Source organism: Oncorhynchus mykiss, chromosome 3 (assembly GCF_013265735.2).
Source record: "Oncorhynchus mykiss isolate Arlee chromosome 3, USDA_OmykA_1.1, whole genome shotgun sequence".
Taxonomy (NCBI): Eukaryota; Metazoa; Chordata; class Actinopteri; order Salmoniformes; family Salmonidae; genus Oncorhynchus; species Oncorhynchus mykiss.
In genome coordinates, this window is record NC_048567.1 from 5,018,165 (window position 1) to 5,041,586 (window position 23,422).

General features: G+C 46.2%; 2 protein-coding genes across 4 annotated transcripts; both read left to right on the plus strand.

The window, feature by feature from the left end:
* Positions 1–424: 424 nt before the first annotated feature.
* LOC110507709 (exopolyphosphatase PRUNE1) lies at positions 425–8,676 on the plus strand. Its single transcript, XM_036966556.1, has 8 exons — positions 425–700; positions 3,417–3,521; positions 3,624–3,826; positions 3,997–4,181; positions 4,294–4,452; positions 4,611–4,705; positions 5,927–6,085; positions 6,249–8,676. The coding sequence occupies exons 1-8, from the start codon at positions 662–664 to the stop codon at positions 6,633–6,635; spliced, it is 1,332 nt and encodes a 443-aa protein (XP_036822451.1). The 5' UTR covers positions 425–661; the 3' UTR covers positions 6,636–8,676.
* A 952-nt stretch (positions 8,677–9,628) lies between these two features.
* On the plus strand, positions 9,629–20,991 carry LOC110507710 (bcl-2/adenovirus E1B 19 kDa-interacting protein 2-like protein). Of its 3 annotated transcripts, none has more exons than XM_036966562.1 (10): positions 9,629–9,672; positions 13,450–13,530; positions 13,716–13,774; positions 13,866–14,123; positions 15,089–15,286; positions 16,439–16,541; positions 16,631–16,762; positions 18,754–18,840; positions 19,017–19,115; positions 19,209–20,991. In XM_036966562.1, the coding sequence occupies exons 1-10, from the start codon at positions 9,629–9,631 to the stop codon at positions 19,231–19,233; spliced, it is 1,086 nt and encodes a 361-aa protein (XP_036822457.1). In that variant the 3' UTR covers positions 19,234–20,991. The 3 variants fall into 3 exon arrangements, with proteins under 3 accessions (XP_036822457.1, XP_036822466.1, XP_036822463.1); XM_036966571.1 differs by lacking the exon at positions 9,629–9,672 and adding an exon at positions 11,425–11,459 and having other exon boundaries at positions 19,209–19,808; XM_036966568.1 differs by lacking the exon at positions 9,629–9,672 and adding an exon at positions 11,477–11,807 and having other exon boundaries at positions 19,209–19,808.
* The last annotated feature ends 2,431 nt before the right edge of the window (positions 20,992–23,422 follow it).

The following is a 23,422-nucleotide window of genomic DNA, read 5'->3' on the forward strand; positions in this document are numbered from 1 at the left end:
ACCATGGTTTTTTACAACTAACTCTATTACCACAGATAGAACAACGAGACAGATATTTCACTGGGTGTTTAAATGTGAAGCATCCGCTTGGCGTTTCCAATCACTACCAATGAAACATTTGATCTCAATACAGTTTTCTGTTCCCAAAACTGGAATATGTTATGAACAGAGTGGACTAGGGTTTGTAGACTTTACCCTTTGCAAAAGTTATTGCACACGCGCACTTCACAGTAGGCGTTCCCTGGCGGAAATATGAAGATAACGCTAGAACGGGCCAATAGGATCCCGCAAGCTCGTATTTGGCTCTGCCCCTTCTTGCTTGGTCTGCCCACTATGGCCCATTTGTTCCCATTGGAAACGAGAGGCTGTGGTCTATCTTGGTTTAGTTAGAAAAATCTTTGCTTACAACCAGTCTCTTTGAAACTACCAGTTTGTAAACCAATATTTGATACTACACTACCCATAATACTACGTCCCGTCTTTGAACGTCACGTCAGCCCAAGACGAGTCACGCACGACTCTTGGGCATTAACATTTCAAACTTACAGTGCAGTCTTTTTATTCCTGAGACGTGCAGATACAGTTAACGTTAGCTATATGCAACAAAGACAACTAGAACACTCTAATTTCAGACTGTCTTTACGTAGTGCATCCGATAACCATGGATATATTTTTAAAAAGCTGTCGCAATGAACTGAAGGTAGGAACATCGACGGTTTCTGGTGGTCGCGCCGTTTGCTTGCTTTATCCATTTTCAATGTTTAGTTTGTCTTTACGGCTAACGTTAGCTAGTTATGTAGTCTTCTAAATAACTTCGACATGTACATTTGATGAACAAATTAAATTAGTGGGGTTTTCAGAGATATCAGGAGAAAGCTAGCTAGACATTAAATTCCGACTAGATCAAGTCGAAAGACTTGTCATTGAAAAACAGTAGGGCAATGTGACAGCAGCCTGCCGCATGGTCCCGGTGTTGCTTGTGGGCTCGTGCATGCGCATCAAATTAGATCAGACAGACAGTTGTCACCGTACACTAACTACATTTGAACTGTACTGTACATAGACTGTAATTACAGCTAGCTAGTTGGCTAGCCAGGCAAATTGAGCATTGTCACGTGATCACATTGTGTTAAATGTAACTCATACACTGCTTCATTATGTTGCATGATAAATTGCATTAATATATTTCAGTGATATTCAAACAAATATAATTGTTCAATTGTAATGGGCCATGAAAGTACATTTCTTGTAGGGTCAGCTGCCTGTCAGGTGCCTGTCAGGTGTCAATATGCCCACGTGCATTTTTTTTGCTTTGCATGTCTGCCACACTTACAGTTACACGATGGCTTTAATTTCAGGGTCTTGATGTCATGCTCTTGACCTTAAGTGAAAAGAGCACTGTTTGGGTTCAAAACAAGCCCTATCAAGATTAGTGAGATCAGATGGTGTTTATAGCGCCTCAGAGCATCACACCTTATTTACTCGGTGTTCAGTGAGGGGGAAGAGAAGTCAGCACCAACACAGATGTACTATCCAGTGTGTACATGGGGAGGCTGGGTTGAGAGAGAAGTCTAATGGGAACTGAAAGACAGGTGAGGTGCATTTCAATAGTTAACAGTGGCTTCCACTCCTTCTGCATCAATCTGAAAACATAACGGATAGATGAGACTGGGTTATACCGTGGATAGATGAGACTGGGTTATACCGTGGATAGATGAGACTGGGTTGTACCGTGGATAGATGAGACTGGGTTGTACCGTGGATAGATGAGACTGGGTTGTACCGTGGATAGATGAGACTGGGTTGTACCGTGGATAGATGAGACTGGGTTGTACCGTGGATAGATGAGACTGGGTTGTACCGTGGATAGATGAGACTGGGTTGTACCGTGGATAGATGAGACTGGGTTGTACCGTGGATAGATGAGACTGGGTTGTACCGTGGATAGATGAGACTGGGTTGTACCGTGGATAGATGAGACTGGGTTGTACCGTGGATAGATGAGACTGGGTTGTACCGTGGATAGATGAGACTGGGTTGTACCGTGGATAGATGAGACTGGGTTGTACCGTGGATAGATGAGACTGGGTTGTACCGTGGATAGATGAGACTGGGTTGTACCGTGGATAGATGAGACTGGGTTGTACCGTGGATAGATGAGACTGGGTTGTACCGTGGATAGATGAGACTGGGTTGTACCGTGGATAGATGAGACTGGGTTGTACCGTGGATAGATGAGACTGGGTTGTACCGTGGATAGATGAGACTGGGTTGTACCGTGGATAGATGAGACTGGGTTGTACCGTGGATAGATGAGACTGGGTTGTACCGTGGATAGATGAGACTGGGTTGTACCGTGGATAGATGAGACTGGGTTGTATCGTGGATAGATGAGACTGGGTTGTACCGTGGATAGATGAGACTGGGTTGTACCGTGGATAGATGAGACTGGGTTGTATCGTGGATAGATGAGACTGGGTTGTATCGTGGATAGATGAGACTGGGTTATACCGTGGATAGATGAGACTGGGTTGTACCCTGGATAGATGAGACTGGGTTGTACCGTGGATAGATGAGACTGGGTTGTACCGTGGATAGATGAGACTGGGTTGTACCGTGGATAGATGAGACTGGGTTGTACCGTGGATAGATGAGACTGGGTTATACCGTGGATAGATAGTCGGCTCGGATATTTGAACCAGCAACGTTTCGATTACTGGCCCAATGCTCTTAGTTGCTAGGCTACCTGCTGCTAGGCTTCAGACTGTAGACTGGCTAATTGTCACATGACCGGCTTTTGTTATCGCAACAAGCTGTCTCTGTTAGCCCCTAGCTCTGGCACCCATGACTCGTGCTGCTGTCACAGACGGCCATGCTCTGGGAAAATGAAACACCCTACTTGTTTCTCAACTCCACATTAAAAACGTTCAACAAAAACATGTAGTGGAGTTAGCAGGCCGTGATGTAGCTTAGCCATTACATCACAGTCTGCTCTACTGAGGTCATTGATGGAATTAGCCTAAGGCTATTTGACAAAGAGCTAGCCAAAGCCTTCAGGCAGGGGAATGAAGTCAGTCCTTAGCTCATCCACTTTAGGCTACACTGGGATCTGCCATTGACCCTTCAGAAGGCTATTCAAACAGTGTCCAGGGTTTTACTCTAGGATGGGGGACATTGTGCAGAACCGACAGTAGCTAATCTCCTGTGATCAGCATCATCATGACGTGCATTGACATTACAACACACACACACAACCTGTCCACATTGCACTGTTCACTCACTAAGACACATCTGATTGCCTTTGAAGGCTCATTATAAGAGTAATGGATAGACTGACCTGTATTTTCTCATGGTAAATCCCCTCATAGGAGTTGGATATTCTTGTGACTGTATTCATCCCACTCTCCCCTCCTCAGGGGAACGCAGAGGGCAGCCCAGGGTTCCATGTGGTCCTGGGGAACGAGGCCTGTGACCTGGACTCCATGGTGTCAGCTCTGGCCTACGCATACTTCCTGTCCAAGGTGAGAGTAACCCACCCTCATCTTTTGGACCCGACCCATGTGTTGAGAATGGTTCAACAGAGCAAGCGTCAGGTGTTATAACACCTCTCTCTCCCCTCCCAGACACTTGATTCTGGGAAAGTTCCTCTTCCCGTTCTGAACATTCCCCGGCAAGAGTTCCCGCTGCGCACGGACAATGCCTTCCTGCTGAGAGAGAATGGCCTCTCCCAGGATGACCTGGTGTTCCGGGACGAGGTGGACCTGGGGAGTCTACACCGGGCCGGCCGGCTGGACCTCACATTGGTGGACCACAACGTGCTGCCCAGGTAAGGGTCAACCGTGACACCTTAACCTCTGTCCACTGACAGTCATCCAGGACGTAAACACTTCCCCATGTGATCATCACCTGTATCTCTATAAAAGCAACACTGACCTAGAGACTCCTTGAAATAGCTTGACTAAAGTCCCTGACTGACTGTGTGGCTGTCTGTTGCAGCTCTGACTGTGATCTAGAAGAGGTGGTGTTGGAGGTGATCGACCATCACCTCCTGGAGAGGAAGCCCTCTCCCTCCTGTCCCGTTACCGTGGAGACGGTGGGCTCCTGCTCCACCCTGGTGGCAGAACGGATCATCCAGAAAGCCCCTCAAGTCCTCGACCAACAGGTGGCCCAGCTCTTATATGGTAACCAGAAATATAACTGATGTATGTGGAAATCATGTCAGTATTAAGTGAACTATGCCTTTAACTGCATCACTGTGTGACGAGACTGACATCCTGTTCTTTGTGATCACAGGCACCATAGTGTTAGACTGTGTGAACATGGCCCCAGAGGCAGGGAAAGTCACCCCTAAAGACAGCCAGTACGCTGGCCTCCTGGAGACTCACTTCCCCAACCTGCCACCAAGGGGCGTCCTCTTCCAGTCCTTGCAGAATGCTAAATTTGACGTGTCAGGTAAACACCCCAGGATTAATACCTGAAGCTCAGCCTTGTGGATGTGGTTTTTGCCTCTCAGATTAGAACGATGGGCATCCCATGATATCAATGCCATGTTTAAGTATGAAGGAGAGGGAGACCTACAATGTTTTTTGCTCGTATTCCCTTGTTCTCAGGTCTTACCACAGAACAGATGCTTCTGAAAGACATGAAGGTGGCATCGGAAGGAGATTTAAAACTGGCAGTCAGTGTGATATATATGACACTGGAGGTGGGTGTGCATCTTAACTATTCAATATGTGATACAACACAAGGTTACACGTACTACTGGTGGATAATAACATGGTTCAAATACTATCATGTACCCAGTTCTACTGCAGTATGCCATCTCACCTATGAATTCTTTACAGAATCTCACTTCAGATCTAAACTGAACACAGTCCTCAAGTTATCAGAGCCTTTCCCCGTGCTACTGCCTGACACCCCCTTCAGACACTTCCCTGTGTTACTGCCTGACACACCCTTCAGACACTTCCCTGTGTTACTGCCTGACACACCCTTCAGACACTTCCCCGTGCTACTGCCTGATACCCTTCAGACACTTCCCTGTGTTACTGCCTGACACACCCTTCAGACACTTCCCTGTGTTACTGCCTGACACACCCTTCAGACACTTCCCTGTGTTACTGCCTGACACACCCTTCAGACACTTCCCTGTTGTTACTGCCTGACACCCCCTTCAGACACTTCCCTGTGTTACTGCCTGACACACCCTTCAGACACTTCCCTGTGTTACTGCCTGACACACCCTTCAGACACTTCCCTGTGTTACTGCCTGACGCACCCTTCAGACACTTCCCGTGTTACTGCCTGACACACCCTTCAGACACTTCCCCGTTGTTACTGCCTGACACACCCTTCAGACACTTCCCCGTTGTTACTGCCTGACACACCCTTCAGACACTTCCCTGTGTTACTGCCTGACACACCCTTCAGACACTTCCCTGTGTTACTGCCTGACACACCCTTCAGACACTTCCCTGTGTTACTGCCTGACACACCCTTCAGACACTTCCCTGTGTTACTGCCTGACACACCCTTCAGACACTTCCCTGTGTTACTGCCTGACACACCCTTCAGACACTTCCCTGTGTTACTGCCTGACACACCCTTCAGACACTTCCCTGTGTTACTGCCTGACACACCCTTCAGACACTTCCCGTGTTACTGCCTGACACACCCTTCAGACACTTCCCTGTGTTACTGCCTGACACACCCTTCAGTCACCCAAAATGTGAAGGTGGGATGTTTCACCTAGTTCATGAAGATCACCCCCCCACATGTCCAATCAGGTGGAACCACCCACAAGTAAAAAGGCACTAACCCTGTGCCTGTCTCTTCATGTCAACTTATAAAGGGACTCAACAGCTGCACTTGAGTTTATACTGAGATTCACAAACAAACTGTAATATCTATAAATGTTGTCCCTCAGGCTTTTCTACAGAGACAAAGCTTACAGCAAGAGCTCTGTGAGTTCTGCCACAAGCACAGCTACAACCTGGTGGTGGCCATGACGATCTCCTTCAACGATAACAAGGAGCCCTTCAGGCAGCTGGCCGTCTACAGCTCCAGCACCCTCTACAGGGGGGAGGTAGGAACTACACCATCCCAATCAAACATGATCCCATAGAGTTGACTATCTAGAGTTAAAGTAAGTCATTATGAAGAGTTGATAGTAAGCTTTGGGTTGCCAGGGTTGTTTTTTACGGTGTCTATTTTATATGATCAACTGAATGGTCTTTGTTGTCCTGCAGATGAGCCAAGCCTTGGAGCAAGCCCGGAGCCCCAGTCTGAGCCTGAGTCCAATGAGCAGCCCTTACTCGGACATCAGGGCTTACCTCCAGGGCAACACGTTGGCCTCCAGGAAGAAGGTGCTGCACATCATCAAGGACTTCCTGAGGGACAGGGAGCGAAGAGAGGTGCATTGTGGGACCCTAGAGGAGAGTTACGAGGTACCACAGCAACGAGCGTGCACTGAGGACGCTGGGATAGAGGAGGACTCCTACTTCCCCCCCACCCCTATGAACAGTCTGGTGGAGGGCTGTCCCCTTGACAACGGACTGCCCAAGATCAGCGCTGAAGCTCTGACGGAGAAGTTCAGCAAGATGGCCAGCGAAGAGGAGAACGCAGGGGGACTCTGATGTCACTCACACTCCTGGTGGTCAGCGGAGCACCCAAGCTCACTAACCTGTATAACAGCTGGATGGCCAGAGTTCTCGCAACAGGATTCAGACCAGTCAGTACAGATTGTTTGTGACTGTGCAGGGTGTTGAGCTCGGCACAACATTGATCCGCTGGGACGAGGACTGGGAGGCACACTGTTCCCAATCCAGAGGAGTAAACAAATCACTGGCAATCATATTGGAGATGATGGAAATGCATTGAAAATATTAGTGACACCCGTGCTTTACGTTGGTGACACCCGTGCTTTACGTTAGTGACACCCGTGCTTTACGTTAGTGACACCCATGCTTTACGTTAGTGACACCCGTGCTTTACGTTGGTGACACCCGTGCTTTACGTTAGTGACACCCGTGCTTTACGTTAGTGACACCCGTGCTTTACGTTAGTGACACCCGTGCTTTACGTTAGTGACACCCGTGCTTTACGTTAGTGACACCCGTGCTTTACGTTGGTGACACCCGTGCTTTACGTTGGTGACACCCGTGCTTTACGTTAGTGACACCCGTGCTTTACGTTAGTGACACCCGTGCTTTATATGGGGGGAGGGAGTTCCTGAGTGGTGTAGCGGTCCAAGGCACTGCATCTCAGTGCTAGAGGCGTCACTACAGAACCTGGTTTGATTCCTGGCTGTATCACAACTGGCCGTGATTGGGAGTCCATTGTCCCAGCGTCGTCCGGGTTAAGGTTTGGCCGGGGTAGGCCATCATTGTAAATAAGAATTTGTTCTTAACTGACTTGCCTAGTTAAATAAAGGTTAAATAAAAAAAATATTAGTGACACCGATGCTTTCATCCTTGAATGGGAATAAGACATTTAATTGGGAACTCTGTTAATGGAAAAATACTCCCAGTTATGTTTCCGGGAAATAGATTTTGCTGTAGATTTGAGAAAATAGATCCACTAGATCTAGACTAGTGTGTATATGAACATTTGTGTGATAGATGCCTAAACCAATATGTGGTCTGCTTACTAAGGCAACAGGGATCTTGATCCAGGAGGGCATTGAATGTCTCTACTGTAACCAAGAAGCTTGATCTTGACATCTAGGCACTGTGCCCTATACTAATGTGTATAGGAAGATCTTTGTGATAGATGCCTAAACCAATATGTGGCCCCACTTTATTTGGATAGTCCAGCTGTAGATGGTCAAACTATCTGTTGATAAGCAACTGCTTACTAAGCTTGGGTTAATAGTTAGAGTTGGGGTTGGGGTCAGAGTTAAGTTTAGGGTTTGGTTAAGGTTGGCGTTTAGTACATAGTTAGTTGGAATGTGATAGTCTGTAGAGCATCTACAAATGGACTGTCCAAATGAAGGGTTACTCTGCATGATATGCAGTGTTGATTTGACATAATTGATAAGCAGTTTGACGTTGAAGTAAAGAGTTTGTGTTGAATAGTTATTGCTAGAGATAGCTAGACATTATTCCTTGACTGTTTTATTGATAATAAATCAGTTTTGAATGTTCTTCTGATTCAAAACACCATTATAATACTATCTTCCCCAAATGAAAGATTTTGTATACTGCAAATGTATGTAAACATAATGTATTTAAGAATTATCTGATTATATGCAATTGTATCGCACGAAGATACAGTAACTTCCGTTGGATTGTGTTAAAACACTTGGTACCAATGATATTGCTGATGTCATGTTAATTTGAATATAATACTTTGATCTCTTATCTGAAACTAGGACTCCCAGAACCAAGGTACTTCCAGGCCTGATGTAGTCTAATTAAATGACTGTTTATTTCATTAAATGCTCTAAACTGATGAGAACAGATGAGATGTAGCCATAATCTGCACTGAAAGGTAGAGTAGATTTCAGTCAAGGTTAGACCATTAGCAGATGTTATGAAGGACAATCAAGTGAAAAATGTCAGTTTGACCTTTTTAATCATTTGGAAACCAGCTGACTAAAGTTTTACAGTTAGAAATGTAATGGTTTTCACCTGAAATGTTGAAAAGGATTTAATATTATTAAAGTTTCTTATCCTGTTTTGTCCATGTTATTTCAGCTCAGTATTTGTGATGGGGTGATGTTGGGACCATGGAGGTTCCTCCCAGTGTGGTATCTACTGTCTACCTTCCTCTAGAGTTTGGCCTTATCCAAATGTTCATACCGTTTCAGTACCACACTGGGGTTTATGTTGTACCGGAAGTGTGCACTTATTTTTTACGCACAAAATAAATTAGGCAACAGGGGTCTTGATCCAGGAGGGCATTGAATGTTTCTACTGTAACCAAGAAGCTTGATCTTGACATCTAGCCACTTAGCAAGTTAGCAAACCAAATGCATAGCTGGAGCCCTGAGCTGGATATCATGTATTTCTTATAGTTCTACTTAAGTTGCAACGCGGCAGGCCCTGCGAGGTGCTGGTGGCCCCAACCCAAATAATGGTATTGAAAATCATGCCGTTGGTATTTTCCTAAATACCCTGGTACAAACGGAATATCGCCCAAGCCTACCTCCCTATTGTCCTTAACTCCTCCCTGACTGGGAGAACTGAGGCACATTCAATGGGATGCAATGTTTAGAACACTGCAGATAGAAATTAAATGTATAGACTGGACAAGCCTCCATTATGCAGAGTACAAATGTTTCTGTTTATTCTATGCAGTGCATTTCTATCTGCGAGGCTCTAGCTAAACATGTTTCAATCTGCCGACTAAGCACCATAGCTGCCCAGGTGAGCTTAGCCTTAGGTAATAGGGAAGCAACCACAACAGGTCCTGCTGAAATGCAGAAAAACCTGTAGGGACAGGAAGAGGGTGAATTCACTGACATAGACACACATCCACACAAACACACCCACCCACATCAACAGACTTCCTCATGAGAAAGGCAGATGAGCCAGCAGGCTGTCTTGTTTTGCAAGAAACACTAGTTCCTGGAGGTACCCATTCAGTGCTGAAATAATCATCTGATCTCACTCACAGGGTGGATGATATGGGGACCTATACGGAGCAGGGGGACCAGTACATGCTAAATGGGTAAGTGATTAAACCACTTTGCTAGTTTATTCTGTGGAAACCCATAGTTTCACAACCAGTGTGTGTAGCAAATGTGAAGTGACGCTCATGGCGGTGGGTTTCCTGAAACAAAAACAGTGGTGTCAGTGTTTCAGCTCATTTCAATTGCTAGAGGGAAATATGGAGTATTGCATTTAAATTGTTAGAGGAAAATATGGAGTATTGAAGTGTGAGTGTTGTATCTATCTCATTTACACCCCTCTAGACTCCATGTCATATGACCTACTCTCTGAACAATGGACAGGGGTTAACAAAAGGAGAACTGGGAAGTCACAAGCCACTCTGACACTAACCAGGCCAGTAGTGACGATAAAGATGCCATCCGTCCTGGGAGTCTCTGCTCTAATGACTTCCTCAGTGCTGAATCGCTGGCTTTGCAAAGCTGACAAAGCATTGATTCATGCATGGGCTTAGTAATTGCCAAAGTTTGTTTTATAACTAAGATTTACATGGACTAAAGGGCAACTTCCACCACTGGATTTTGTGAGCTGTTGACAAGATTCACGAACAGTGTCTGGGGTGATGTAATAATGCCACTAGATATACATTTGATTTAGGCCTATAATTAATATACCGGTAATTGGAAAGAAACATAATGATCTTAGTCTCTGTCTGATACTTGTACTGCGAGGTACAGAAAGACAGCCACTGTATCTCTGATGTCATCATTAGTTGCCTCCGAATTCCTTCTGTATATTGTCATCAATCTATCTGCCGGAGATGGATAGATTGGAGTTGGAGGTATAGATAGATTATTGGCGTTAGAGGCATTTTTTCCGTTGCTTTTTGTAAGTAGGCTACATACCGGCTGTAACGGGAGTAAATGAGATGGTTGCTCAGCGTAACTCCATATTTGGTGATCAAGGAACATATTTTGACATAATTCTGGCGGAAAGGGAGTTTGAATCGGAGCTTTCTTTGCATTAGGTTAATCCCTGCTATCTACTCCTGTCCTCTTATAGGCAGAGGCTTCAATAACTGCCTCTACAGGCCGTGGCCATTACAATATCATGTTTCCTTAACACAGAGTATACACCCTAGGCATGCTTCATCGGGAACAATGCAAGAGCACAGAGGTTGTCTTCCCTTCCCACCACGAGCAGCTATTAACAGATTTTTTTTTACACGCGTCTACAGGTAACTGCCAAAATACACAAAACGTGTCTTAATATTGCGTTGGGCCACCACGAGCCAGAACAGCTTCAATGCGCCGTGGCAAAGATTCTTCAAGTGTCTGGAACGCTATTGGAGGGATGCGACACCATTATTCAACGAGACATTGCATAATTTGGTGTTTTGTAGATGGTGGTGGGAAACGCTGTCTAACGAGCCGCTCAGAATCTCTCTTAAGTGTTCAATTGAGTTGAGATCTGTTCACTGGTTGGTTGCAACACAGAGACACACACAAACACATACACACCCTTTAAACCCCCTATGTTCCAATCTCACAAGATGTTCAGGTGTTCAGTGCCACAACGATCACGTCATAACGGGACGCCCACATTTTAAATAATTAAATAGATAATGAGTTTATACTCAGACCACATCTCACAAACCAGCTAAACCTTACTGTCACGAGTTCAGCTGGGTTGACTCATTAAACCATAGACATACAGGCTCTCGAGAGGGACCTATTGATGTGTCATTCTCGTTGAAAAAAATCAGGAGACGGCAATACCGTTTTTTTTAATGATGATTGAGTAAACAGGAACTGTTATTGTTGCCGAAATGTGTTTCCTTTCAGTGTGGTAAGAGTTTGAGACTGCTGCATTGAGATACTCAACTATTTATCTACGGATCTGCTCATTTTGATGTGTTTACAAGTTGCGATGAGTGATAGATCAGAAAGTTCTCACTCACTCAGGTGTGGTGAACGTGTCACCAACCGAGCACGTACAAAGCCCTCTGATTGGCTAAGCTAATGTATTGTTTGCTGTGTGGTTGGCTCGTCAGAACACTGCACTTGTGCGAATGTCGGAGTGTTTACAATTGACGACTTTTAAATGACTTATCTTCTTGATAAACATTTTTTTTTACTCATCTTTTAATCATGATGTCTGCATGAGTGCGCGTTTATACAGAGGAAAGGGTGAAAGGTAGGCTATGCTCAGTCGCTTTGTGTATCGGCGTGTCTCTTTATTTACAAAGGCATTGTGTAACTACAGTAGAACTAGGTTGTTGGAGACGGGGAAGCTGATGTGGAAGCAATGTATAATCCAGTTGACGGCTTGAACACAGTTGTGCAAAGTTAGTTTACAACATGTTAATACTGTGCAATGACACTAAAAGTGCTTAAACTATATGGATAAACTTACTGTAGTTTCATGATTCTTCATTTGTTTTTACATAGGGCCTACAGTTGGAGGTATTATAATTATTTGATCTTTGCCAATTTATTGATGCATCTAGCATTTGCTTATCACTCTGTTTTAATTTCTAAGTGACAGCTGGTGGTCTTCTAAACCAAGACTATTCCCCTTTATGACAGTTTACAAATTAGTCTATATTCTTTATCTGTATGTCTTTACAGTGTGATGCTATATGAACGTCATTACTTTAAAAGCCCAATTTCCTTTTACGGTGCGTAAAGTCTAATTCATATGAGAGGTGAGCACTAATGAAATGTTAACACAATATAGGGAAGTGATCAGCAGACATACTGAACAAATGTGCCAAGGGTGCATTATGCATGCAGCTGGTGGGTCTAAGGGTGTGTTGGCCACTTTGTGAACCACTCTTCCATGGAGTACTGAAGGCACAGTCACAGAGGGTGCTGTTGGACTCTTACAGTGGTCCTGAAACCTTGTCAAGTGTGTCCACTGGCAGAGGCAGTCTAGACCAATGACAGCCAGAGGACACACATGAGGCAGTCTAGACCAATGACAGCCAGAGGACACACATGGAGTAAGACAAGTTGCAAGCCTACATTGTTAGTTTTTCTCTCTCGCTCTTCTGCACTTGGATGTGATTGTGTCTGTGTACTCTCTGAGCACTGGAGTGAGGTGAGGGAGAACTTGAGGACTCCTCTCAGTGTGTGCGTGTGTGTTTGTGTGTGTGGGGCGGGTGCTTGTTTGCAAGGTGTGTCTTGACTGTGATAAGGGCTCGGCAAGTAAGAGTGGCTTGTCTGTTAAATGAACAAAACAATGCTATGCCGTTGCACAGCCATTGGCTTCTATGCAAGCGCCCCTGCTGAGGTTACTGCCTTTTAGAAGATTGTGTTCCACAATATAATATAACCAGTTGATTTTACAGTTTCAATAAATTCATCTTAAATAGTACTAATGGTTATGATAAATTAGGTATTGTTTCACACTGGTGGCATATAGATAAATGCACATTATGTGTGTACAAGAACAATCAAAAAATGTCAAATGCCCATCCCTATAATCCTGTTTTCTGCCAACAATGCCTGCAGTACCACAGTCAGCCTTGAACTTCCTGGTTTCAATGAGAGGGGGCAGTCGTTCTCCCCTGGTAACCAATGAACATATTGCAATGATTCGACCTTGTGATTCATGCGTAATGTTTGACAGGCACTTTACAAAGACTTTATTAATTTGGTATCATCACATTAAAAACATGGTACATGCGTTTGGGCAGTGGCCTTCATCAGAGTGTCTGTCAGACTGTGTCTTATTTGAGCTCTTAAGGACTATAGACTGTTGTTGAATCTGTTGATTATTACAGCATGTACAACAAGACTATTGAATGTACTGTGACATGCTGTCTGTTCTGTAGGAGTCCAGAGGGGGTGAAGGCTGCTTCCTACATCCAGGACATGGAGCTGAGGGAGGAATGGCAGGATGAGGAGTTCCCCAGGTCAGAGACAAACCTAACCCTGACCTTTAACCTTACCCCCTGACCTCATGAACTGTAAACCCCAGCCTGTTCACCATGACAATCTTAAATGATATTTTAGGTCCCGGCAAAGAATGCTTTTTGGTTATGACCGGGTAAGAAAGCAGTACTAAGCTTTTTCAACTATTTTGTATTCCCCCCCCTAGACCTCTTCCTGAAGATTCACATAGTCCTGAGACCCAAGGAGAACATGCAGAGAGACCAGGTATATCCCTAATACCATATGTCTGCAAAGGCCTAATTCCAAAAGTACTGCACCATATCCCACAATACCTGTGTGTGTGCTACTCCCCCAGCTCCACCCACAAGCCTGGCCCTGTCAGAAAAACCCATAAGGAAGAAGCGTCTGGTGGCGCCCACCCTCAGCCTGACCCTGTCCCGTACCGACTCAGCGGACCGCAGTGTGAAGTCAGGGGACACCGGCTACTCTGCCGCCGCCCTCTCACCCGACGAAGATGACACGGAGCTGGACATCAACCTGGAGGCCCTGGAGACGCCCTCGGACAGCGAGTCCTGCAACTTCCCTGACAGCATGCACGAACTGGAGTGGGAGGGTGAGAGAGGAGACAAGAACTGGAGTGGGAGGGTGAGAGGGGAGACAACAACTGGAGTGGGAGGGTGAGAGAGGAGACAAGAACTGGAGTGGGAGGGTGAGAGAGGAGACAAGAACTGGAGTGGGAGGGTGAGAGAGGAGACAAGAACTGGAGTGGGAGGGTGAGAGAAGAAACAAGAACTGGAGTGGGAGGGTGAGAGGGGAGACAAGAACTGGAGTGGGAGGGTGAGAGGGGAGACAAGAACTGGAGTGGGAGGGTGAGAGGGGAGACAAGAACTGGAGTGGGAGGGTGAGAGAGGAGACAAGAACTGGAGTGGGAGGGTGAGAGAGGAGACAAGAACTGGAGTGGGAGGGTGAGAGAGGAGACAAGAACTGGAGTGGGAGGGTGAGAGAGGAGACAAGAACTGGAGAGGGAGGGTGAGAGGGGTGACAAGAACTGGAGTGGGAGGGTGAGAGGGGAGACAAGAACTGGAGTGGGAGGGTGAGAGGGGAGACAAGAACTGGAGTGGGAGGGTGAGAGAGGAGACAATAACTGTAGTGGGAGGGTGAGAGAGGAGGCAATAACTGGAGGGGGAGGGTGAGAGAGAACTGGAGTGGGAGGGTGAGAGAGAACTGGAGTGGGAGGGTGAGAGAGAACTGGAGTGGGAGGGTGAGAGAGAACTGGAGTGGGAGGATGACAGAGAAAGACGGCTTGCACGAACTGGAGTGGGAAGGTAAAAGTGAGAGTGGGATGTATGAGGGTGGGGAGGGAGACTGAGGGGGTGTGGGGGTAGAATGAACTGTAGTGGGAGGTCAGAAAACAGAGAGTAGGAGAGAGACAAAGAGAAATTCCAATTTGGAACATAGTATTATTCTATTCCATTCCATTTTATATTTTGAATTCCATTCTGAAATGGAATGGTATGATGCTTGCACAATCTAATCCCACTATTCTTGACCTTCATCTGACCTCTGATGACCCTCCAGATGACCTGCCACGGCTGGGCCGGGGGGAGGATGGTGTCTCAGGCACCACGGTGATGGAGCAGGCAGAGATGGGCTCGATGGAGCTAGACCAGGTGGACAACAGGGGGAGCCGCTGGAGAAGGTTCTGCGTCGCAGGACAGGAGTACCACGTCAACATGAGTGTCCTGGAGCCATACCTCCAGGTGCTCTCTCACGGAGGTGAGACACAGCTGAAGCTGACTGTCAAGTAGCCACTTGACAAACCTGTAAAATCAATGCTTCCATAACTGAGTCCAGCTGAGTGCATATGACACAGCATCTGTTGTGTAGCTCCCACTATATGCATTTGCTGAAAATGACAGGCCTCAGTGAAAGGGAATGATTTTCAGTTGCAATATGTAATTCTACCTGATATACCAAACATTAAGAACTGCTCTTTCCATGACATAGACTGACCAGGTGAATCCAGGTGAAAGCTATGATCCCTTATTGATGTCACTTGTTAAATCCACTTCAATCAGTGTAGATGAAGGGGAGGAGCCAGGTTAAAGTAGGATTTTTCAGCCTTGAGACAATTGAGACATGGATTGTATATGTGTGCCATTCAGAAGGTGAATGGGAAAGACAAAAGATTTAAGTGCCTTTGAACAGGGTATGGTTGCTCCCGAGTGGCACAGCGATCTAAGGCACTGCAGTCCCACATCCGGCCGTGAGTGGGATTCCCATAGGGCGGCGCACAATTGTCTCAGCGTCGTCTGGGTTTGGCCGGGTAGGGAGTCATTGTAAATAAGAATTTGTTCTTAACTGACTTGCCTAGTTAAATAAAGGTTACATTTAAAAAATATATATATCTTTAAATAGTAGGTGCCAGGCGCACCGGTTTGTGTCAAGAACTACAACGCTGCTGTGTATCCCAGGTCCACCACCCAAAGGACATCCAACCAACTTGATACAACTGTGGGAAGCATTGGAGTCAACATGGGCCAGTGTCCCTGTGGAATGCCTTCGACACCTTGTAGAGTCCATCCCCCATCTATATATTACTGTATATACCCCTAAAATAATAGTATGTTAAGTTGAGGAGGATGGCTTCCTTTGACTATAAGATTGTATCTATTTTATGAATAGCCTTACTGGGCTCAATCAAGTTACCTCATCATGATGTCAAACAACAACAGAGTTCAAACAGAAATACATTTGCCTTAAATATTTCAGTATTTTATTAGGACCCCCATTAGCAGTACTTAACACTAGCAGTTCAACATGTACTCAGTCTATACTCCCACAGTTGGAACTTGTCATTCTTCACTATGTAATTCTATGTGATATACATGTGCCGTATCTCATGAGGTATGCCTCTGTGTTTCCTAGGTTATTACGGGGAGGCTATGAACGCCATCATCACGTTCTCCTCCTGTTACCTACCAGAGAACACGGTGGAGAACTATGAGTACGTCATGGACAATCTCTTCAGGTCAGTGTAGACAGACAAACACCCTCTGGTGTTGAGGTCTCAATGAAATAAGTTTTAGTTTGTTATTTGGGTGTGTGTGTACGCTGCAGGTACATAGTGGGGACGCTGGACCTGATGGTGTCAGAAGGCTATGTCATGGTGTACCTGTGCAGCATGGCTCCCAGGAATAAGATGCCCGCCATCAAATGGCTGCGACAGTGTTACACCTCCATTGACAGAAGGTACAGTATGTTCCTCTTGCTCTTTCTCTCACAAGGTTCCCTCTGCTGTTGTACTGAAAGAGTCCAGAGGAGGGGGCAAGTGGCCCTATGGTTCTCTGTATAGCACTGCTGTGGTCCAGGTATTGGACGTAATGGGAGGACGTAATGGGAGGGCTCTTATACCTGTCCTATCTCTGCTTCTCCTCCCCGCGTGTGGAATATCACAGGAATGCTATAATGATTCAGGGCTGTGAGGATCTCTACCACAGGGTAGTGTAATGATTCAGGGCTGTGAGGATCTCTACCACAGGGTAGTATAATGATTCAGGGCTGTGAGGATCTCTACCACAGGGTAGTGTAATGATTCAGGGCTGTGAGGATCTCTATCACAGGGTAGTGTAATGATTCAGGGCTGTGAGGATCTCTACCACAGGGTAGTATAATGATTCAGGGCTGTGAGGATCTCTATCACAGGGTAGTGTAATGATTCAGGGCTGTGAGGATCTCTACCACAGGGTAGTATAATGATTCAGGACTGTGAGGATCTCTACCACAGGGAAGTGCCCCCTCCGGACATTCCTCAGATAACCCTCTGATCCCTGACTGTGCGTGTGCCAAATCAAAATCAAATTGTATTAGTCACATACACAGTTTCCAGCAGGTATAAAAGGTGCAGTGAAATGCTTGTGTGCCTGCTCTCCCAACATCACAGTACAATAATCAATATCAATAATACAAAGTCCAATCAAAAATAAGTGTACTAAAGTATATCCACGTGTCGGTATATTTGCCATTTGTCTCATACTGTATCTGTGCTGTTGGTTCTACTGTAATGTGGTCCTCCTTATCATTGAGATGTTTCCATAGCCCATATAAAGGCAGCTCAGTCTCTGCATGCCTGGCCACTGGCCACACTCCACAGCATAACGTTCCCATACATAAACCACCACATTCACTGTGCATACCACAGTGGCCTCCCAAACATCAGGTTGACTATCATCCTGCTCCTAATATACCTTAGGGTGTGGTTTCCCAAACCCGGGTGCACGTTTTGGTTGTTGACATAGCACTACACAGATTATTCAAATAACCTACTCATCACCAAGCTTTGATTATCTGAATCAGCTGTGTAGTGTTAGGGCAAAAACCAAATCGTTCTCCCGGGGGTGGGGGGGGGTTGGATCGTTTGGGAAACCCTGCCTTAGGGAATTATAGAGCCAAAGGTACAGATGTAGGATCTTAATTTGAGCCAGTTTGCTACAATAGGAAAATAATCTTGAAGCAACCGGAAATGTGAATTATTATGTGGATTTTAATTGATGGACATTTGTGTAAGGGTTGATATATATTTCGTAAGGGAAAATCAAGTCAAAACGTCAGAAGCCTTTTTAAACCTCAAATACACTACGTAAAAAATGTCCTGCATTGCAGGAACGTTATCCTGCAAAAGGGTGATCTAATTTAGATCCTACATCTGTAGCATGTCTTCTGGTGAACTTGGACGAGACCAGACCTATTTTCAGACACTGGTGTCTTTGAGAAAACCAGCCCTCAGACGTTACCTCACGCGCTCAATTTGGAGGGAGGTAAATGCGGTTGCTATGCGACCGTGAGCTTTTGAGTCATATCATCAGAACCAGGTCTCAACGCCGTATATCATGGCACTCTTCCCAGGGCATTAAGAGGAGAACTACACATAGTTGAATACAATAAGAATGTTCATCCTAAGGTTGGTGTTTACTGAGGCGTCTAAATGTATGATTTTCTTCACGTGACTCAGAGAAACAGACATTGATGTCAGGTTTCTGCCCATGCCTAGGGGATTGTTTAGGAAATCAGACATTCGCCGTGTTCCATCCAGAGAATCTGCCTCAGGCACTATGTTACTCATATCATGTGGTTGTTTCCGCCTACGTATTTGACACGTATTGTAACTCGCCCTGAATAATGTGGATGAAATGAGTCATGTAAATGTAATGCCTGTGGAGTCATGGTGATGGTTCTCCTGGCAGGTTGAGGAAGGATCTGAAGGGGCTCTTTGTGGTCCACCCTGCCTGGTACATCAAAGCACTCATCACTGTCGTCAAGCCTTTCATCAGGTGAGCAGAACCATTAAAGTAATATTTCATTTGAACCACATCAGTCCTCAGATGATTCAACGAGTCACACTGATTCAGTGAGTCCCACTCCAGCTGTTGTGAAGATCCAGCTGCAGCATATGTCTTGACCATGCTGATGTTCTCTCAAACCTCTGACCTCTCTGTGCCCTCCACAGTGAGAAGTTCAGCCGGAAGATCCGCTTCATTCACAGCCTGCAGGAGCTGTCTGAGTACATCCCCATGGAACGCCTGCAGATTCCCGACAGCATCCGAGAGTGAGTGACTGGGTTCTCGAGAGCTATATTAGCCTGGAAGTTATTACAATTTTACTTCTACGTTGTAGGATAATTAAGTGCTTTTTTCTCTAGGTATGATGCGAGGATGAACGGGTGAGGAACATATCGCGGGAAGCCAAAGAGCGGACATTGAGAGTGGATAGGCGAAGGAGGGGAAGACAGCAGACGACCAGAAACTATGGGCTGAATTACCATGAAAGTTCAAAAGTTAACTAGTCCAAATGTCACCCTGCAGGTATGCTTGGACGTGCAGCACTTTTGTTGTACAGAAAATGAAAGACTTTGTGTACAGACACACCTTTAATTTATTCATCGTTGAATGTAATGTCACTAAAGAAGTTCACTTCCCCAAGCCACTGGCTTTGCAACAGTTTCATAACTGCCCCTATTTTGTGGTACTTGAATGCAATCCTATCATATGTATTGATGCCAGAGTGATTTGTGGGACCTGTCGTCAAGGAGCGACCTACAGTCAGTTTGAACACAACATAACACTTAGATGAAAGGTCCAGATGGTTTTCTGTTACAGTTACCTTCACTGGAGCTCACATTGACTGCTGCTTTATCTGTTAGGGCTTACTGCACTCTAGTGCCAAGTACAACACTTTTGACTGTCAGGTTGTCAGGGAGATGGGATGTCACCTTTTAATGTTTACTAAAATGTGATTGATGCACAACAAATACTTTAGGTTAAGATGGAGACAAAGTCTATTTTTATAAAATAAATCAGAATTTACATCATGACATGAATTCTGACGTATTTTACTGTATTATTCTGACCTTGTAAACCTAAGGCTTTTTATAGCCTACCCTCAGAGCAAATATTTATGTAAGAAAACTCTTGAACAACCTGTACTTTTAGAATGTTCTAACCATGCTTTCTATAGCTGAATGATCTTCTCACTTTAAGACATTTGTTTTAGAGCACTGCTTACCACGTGTAAGGGCTTTTACACTATTTTAAAGGAAGGGGTGTCACCATGGAAACGCTGCAGGCATTCAGGAAATGGCAGCCACAGGAAGTGAGGAAGAAGAATACTGCTGCCTACATTTACTGTAACTCGTACACAGGAAACAGTGACATGTCCATTAATTAGGGATGATGAAGAATATTCATCTGAAAATGAAAAACATTTTTCTGAAAAAGGGGAGCTATTGAATGTATTGTTCTGTTATAGTCCTTTATGCTGACTAAAAAACATGAGCTGGCGCACACCCAGAAAAAAATGTCTGTGTGGAGGTGCAGACTAACAACGAAAAAATTATAAGCTATCAAAATAAAGTCACATACTCCATATATAAACTCCCAGTAATTTATTGGGTATTTACCAACGTTTCGACATCACTGTGCCTTCTTCAGGGTAATGTCATGAGTACCTCAAACAGGTTATGTAGACAAATAGTGCAATTAGTGCAACCAATGACAATTCTACCACAGGAAATTGTGGGTTTTTCAATGTTACTGCTACTGAATTATACCACCATATTGGGGATGTTTCTAAATCTACAGAAGTCTTCAAAAGACTCCTTTAAACTGGTGGTAGTTAACAGATCTTAAATACATGAGACGATGATGCATTCAGTATTAAATCAGATTAGTATTCAGTAAGATTATATGGTGGTGGTTGGTATCGCTCATGTCAGCTGGGTGTTCTGAAATTCTCTGAATTGTCTTGCATTGTGGAGGAGGAAACTGAATGGCCTCTGAGATAGATATGGTGTCCTTCGTTAACACGACTGGAGTCTGACTGCTTGTTTTTCAGGGATTATTTTGTACCCCTCTGCATTCACATCTTTGTCCCGGTGGTCTGACTGCTTGCCAGTTGTTCATGTAAATAAAGTTGTCATCATGGGACTCGTCTTTTTTTGAAGAAGAAGAAGCTTAACTAAATAAGTTAAGATAGAATCATTCATCTTCAGGTATCAAATAAAGACTTCTGGTTATTCTGAGAAGAGCTAGGACTGGAGCTAGGACTGGAGTTATAGGTGATGATACAACGTACATCTAGTGAATATTACAATTCAAAAACACTAGACACCCCGTAGCCTTCACACGTCCTCTACTGGACACCCCGTAGCCTTCACACGTCCTCTACTGGACACCCCGTAGCCTTCACACGTCCTCTAGTAGACACCCCGTAGCCTTCACACGTCCTCTACTGGACACCCCGTAGCCTTCACACGTCCTCTACTGGACACCCCGTAGCCTTCACACGTCCTCTAGTAGACACCCCGTAGCCTTCACACGTCCTCTACTGGACACCCCGTAGCCTTCACACGTCCTCTACTGGACACCCCGTAGCCTTCACACGTCCTCTACTGGACACCCCGTAGCCTTCACACATCCTCTACTGGACACCCCGTAGCCTTCACACGTCCTCTACTGGACACCCCGTAGACTTCACACCCCGTAGCCTTCACACGTCCTCTACTGGACACCCCGTAGCCTTCACACGTCCTCTACTGGACACCCCGTAGCCTTCACACGTCCTCTAGTAGACACCCCGTAGCCTTCACACGTCCTCTACTGGACACCCCGTAGCCTTCACACGTCCTCTACTGGACACCCCGTAGCCTTCACACGTCCTCTACTGGACACCCCGTAGCCTTCACACATCCTCTACTGGACACCCCGTAGCCTTCACACGTCCTCTACTGGACACCCCGTAGACTTCACACCCCGTAGCCTTCACACGTCCTCTACTGGACACCCCGTAGCCTTCACACGTCCTCTAACAGACACCCCGTAGACTTCACACCCCGTAGCCTTCACACGTCCTCTACTGGACACCCCGTAGCCTTCACACGTCCTCTACTGGACACCCCGTAGCCTTCACACGTCCTCTACTGGACACCCCGTAGCCTTCACACGTCCTCTAATAGACACCCCGTAGACTAGACACCCCGTAGCCTTCACACGTCCTCTACTGGACACCCCGTAGCCTTCACACGTCCTCTAATAGACACCCCGTAGACTTCACACCCCGTAGCCTTCACACGTCCTCTACTGGACACCCCGTAGCCTTCACGCGTCCTCTACTGGACACCCCGTAGCCTTCACACGTCCTCTACTGGACACCCCGTAGCCTTCACACATCCTCTACTGGACACCCCGTAGCCTTCACACGTCCTCTACTGGACACCCCGTAGCCTTCACACGTCCTCTAATAGACACCCCGTAGACTTCACACCCCGTAGCCTTCACACGTCCTCTACTGGACACCCCGTAGCCTTCACACGTCCTCTAATAGACACCCCGTAGACTTCACACCCCGTAGCCTTCACACGTCCTCTACTGGACACCCCGTAGCCTTCACACGTCCTCTACTGGACACCCCGTAGCCTTCACACGTCCTCTACTGGACACCCCGTAGCCTTCACACGTCCTCTAATAGACACCCCGTAGACTAGACACCCCGTAGCCTTCACACGTCCTCTACTGGACACCCCGTAGCCTTCACACGTCCTCTAATAGACACCCCGTAGACTTCACACCCCGTAGCCTTCACACGTCCTCTACTGGACACCCCGTAGCCTTCACGCGTCCTCTACTGGACACCCCGTAGCCTTCACACGTCCTCTACTGGACACCCCGTAGCCTTCACACGTCCTCTACTGGACACCCCGTAGCCTTCACACGTCCTCTACTGGACACCCCGTAGCCTTCACACGTCCTCTACTGGACACCCCGTAGCCTTCACACGTCCTCTACTGGACACCCTGTAGACTTCACACGTCCTCTAGTAGACACCCTGTAGACTTCACACGTCCTCTAATAGACACCCCGTAGACTTCACACCCCGTAGCCTTCACACGTCCTCTACTGGACACCCCGTAGCCTTCACACGTCCTCTACTGGACACCCCGTAGCCTTCACACGTCCTCTACTGGACACCCCGTAGCCTTCACACGTCCTCTACTGGACACCCCGTAGCCTTCACACGTCCTCTACTGGACACCCCGTAGCCTTCACACGTCCTCTAGTAGACACCCCGTAGACTTCACACCCCGTAGCCTTCACACGTCCTCTAGTAGACACCCCGTAGCCTTCACACGTCCTCTAGTAGACACCCTGTAGACTTCACACGTCCTCTAGTAGACACCCCGTAGCCGTCACACCCCGTAGACTTCACACGTCCTCTACTGGACACCCCGTAGCCATCACACCCCGTAGACTTCACACGTCCTCTACTGGACACCCCGTAGCCGTCACACCCCGTAGACTTCACACGTCCTCTACTGGAGACCCCATAGACTTCACACGTCCTCTACTGGACACCCCGTAG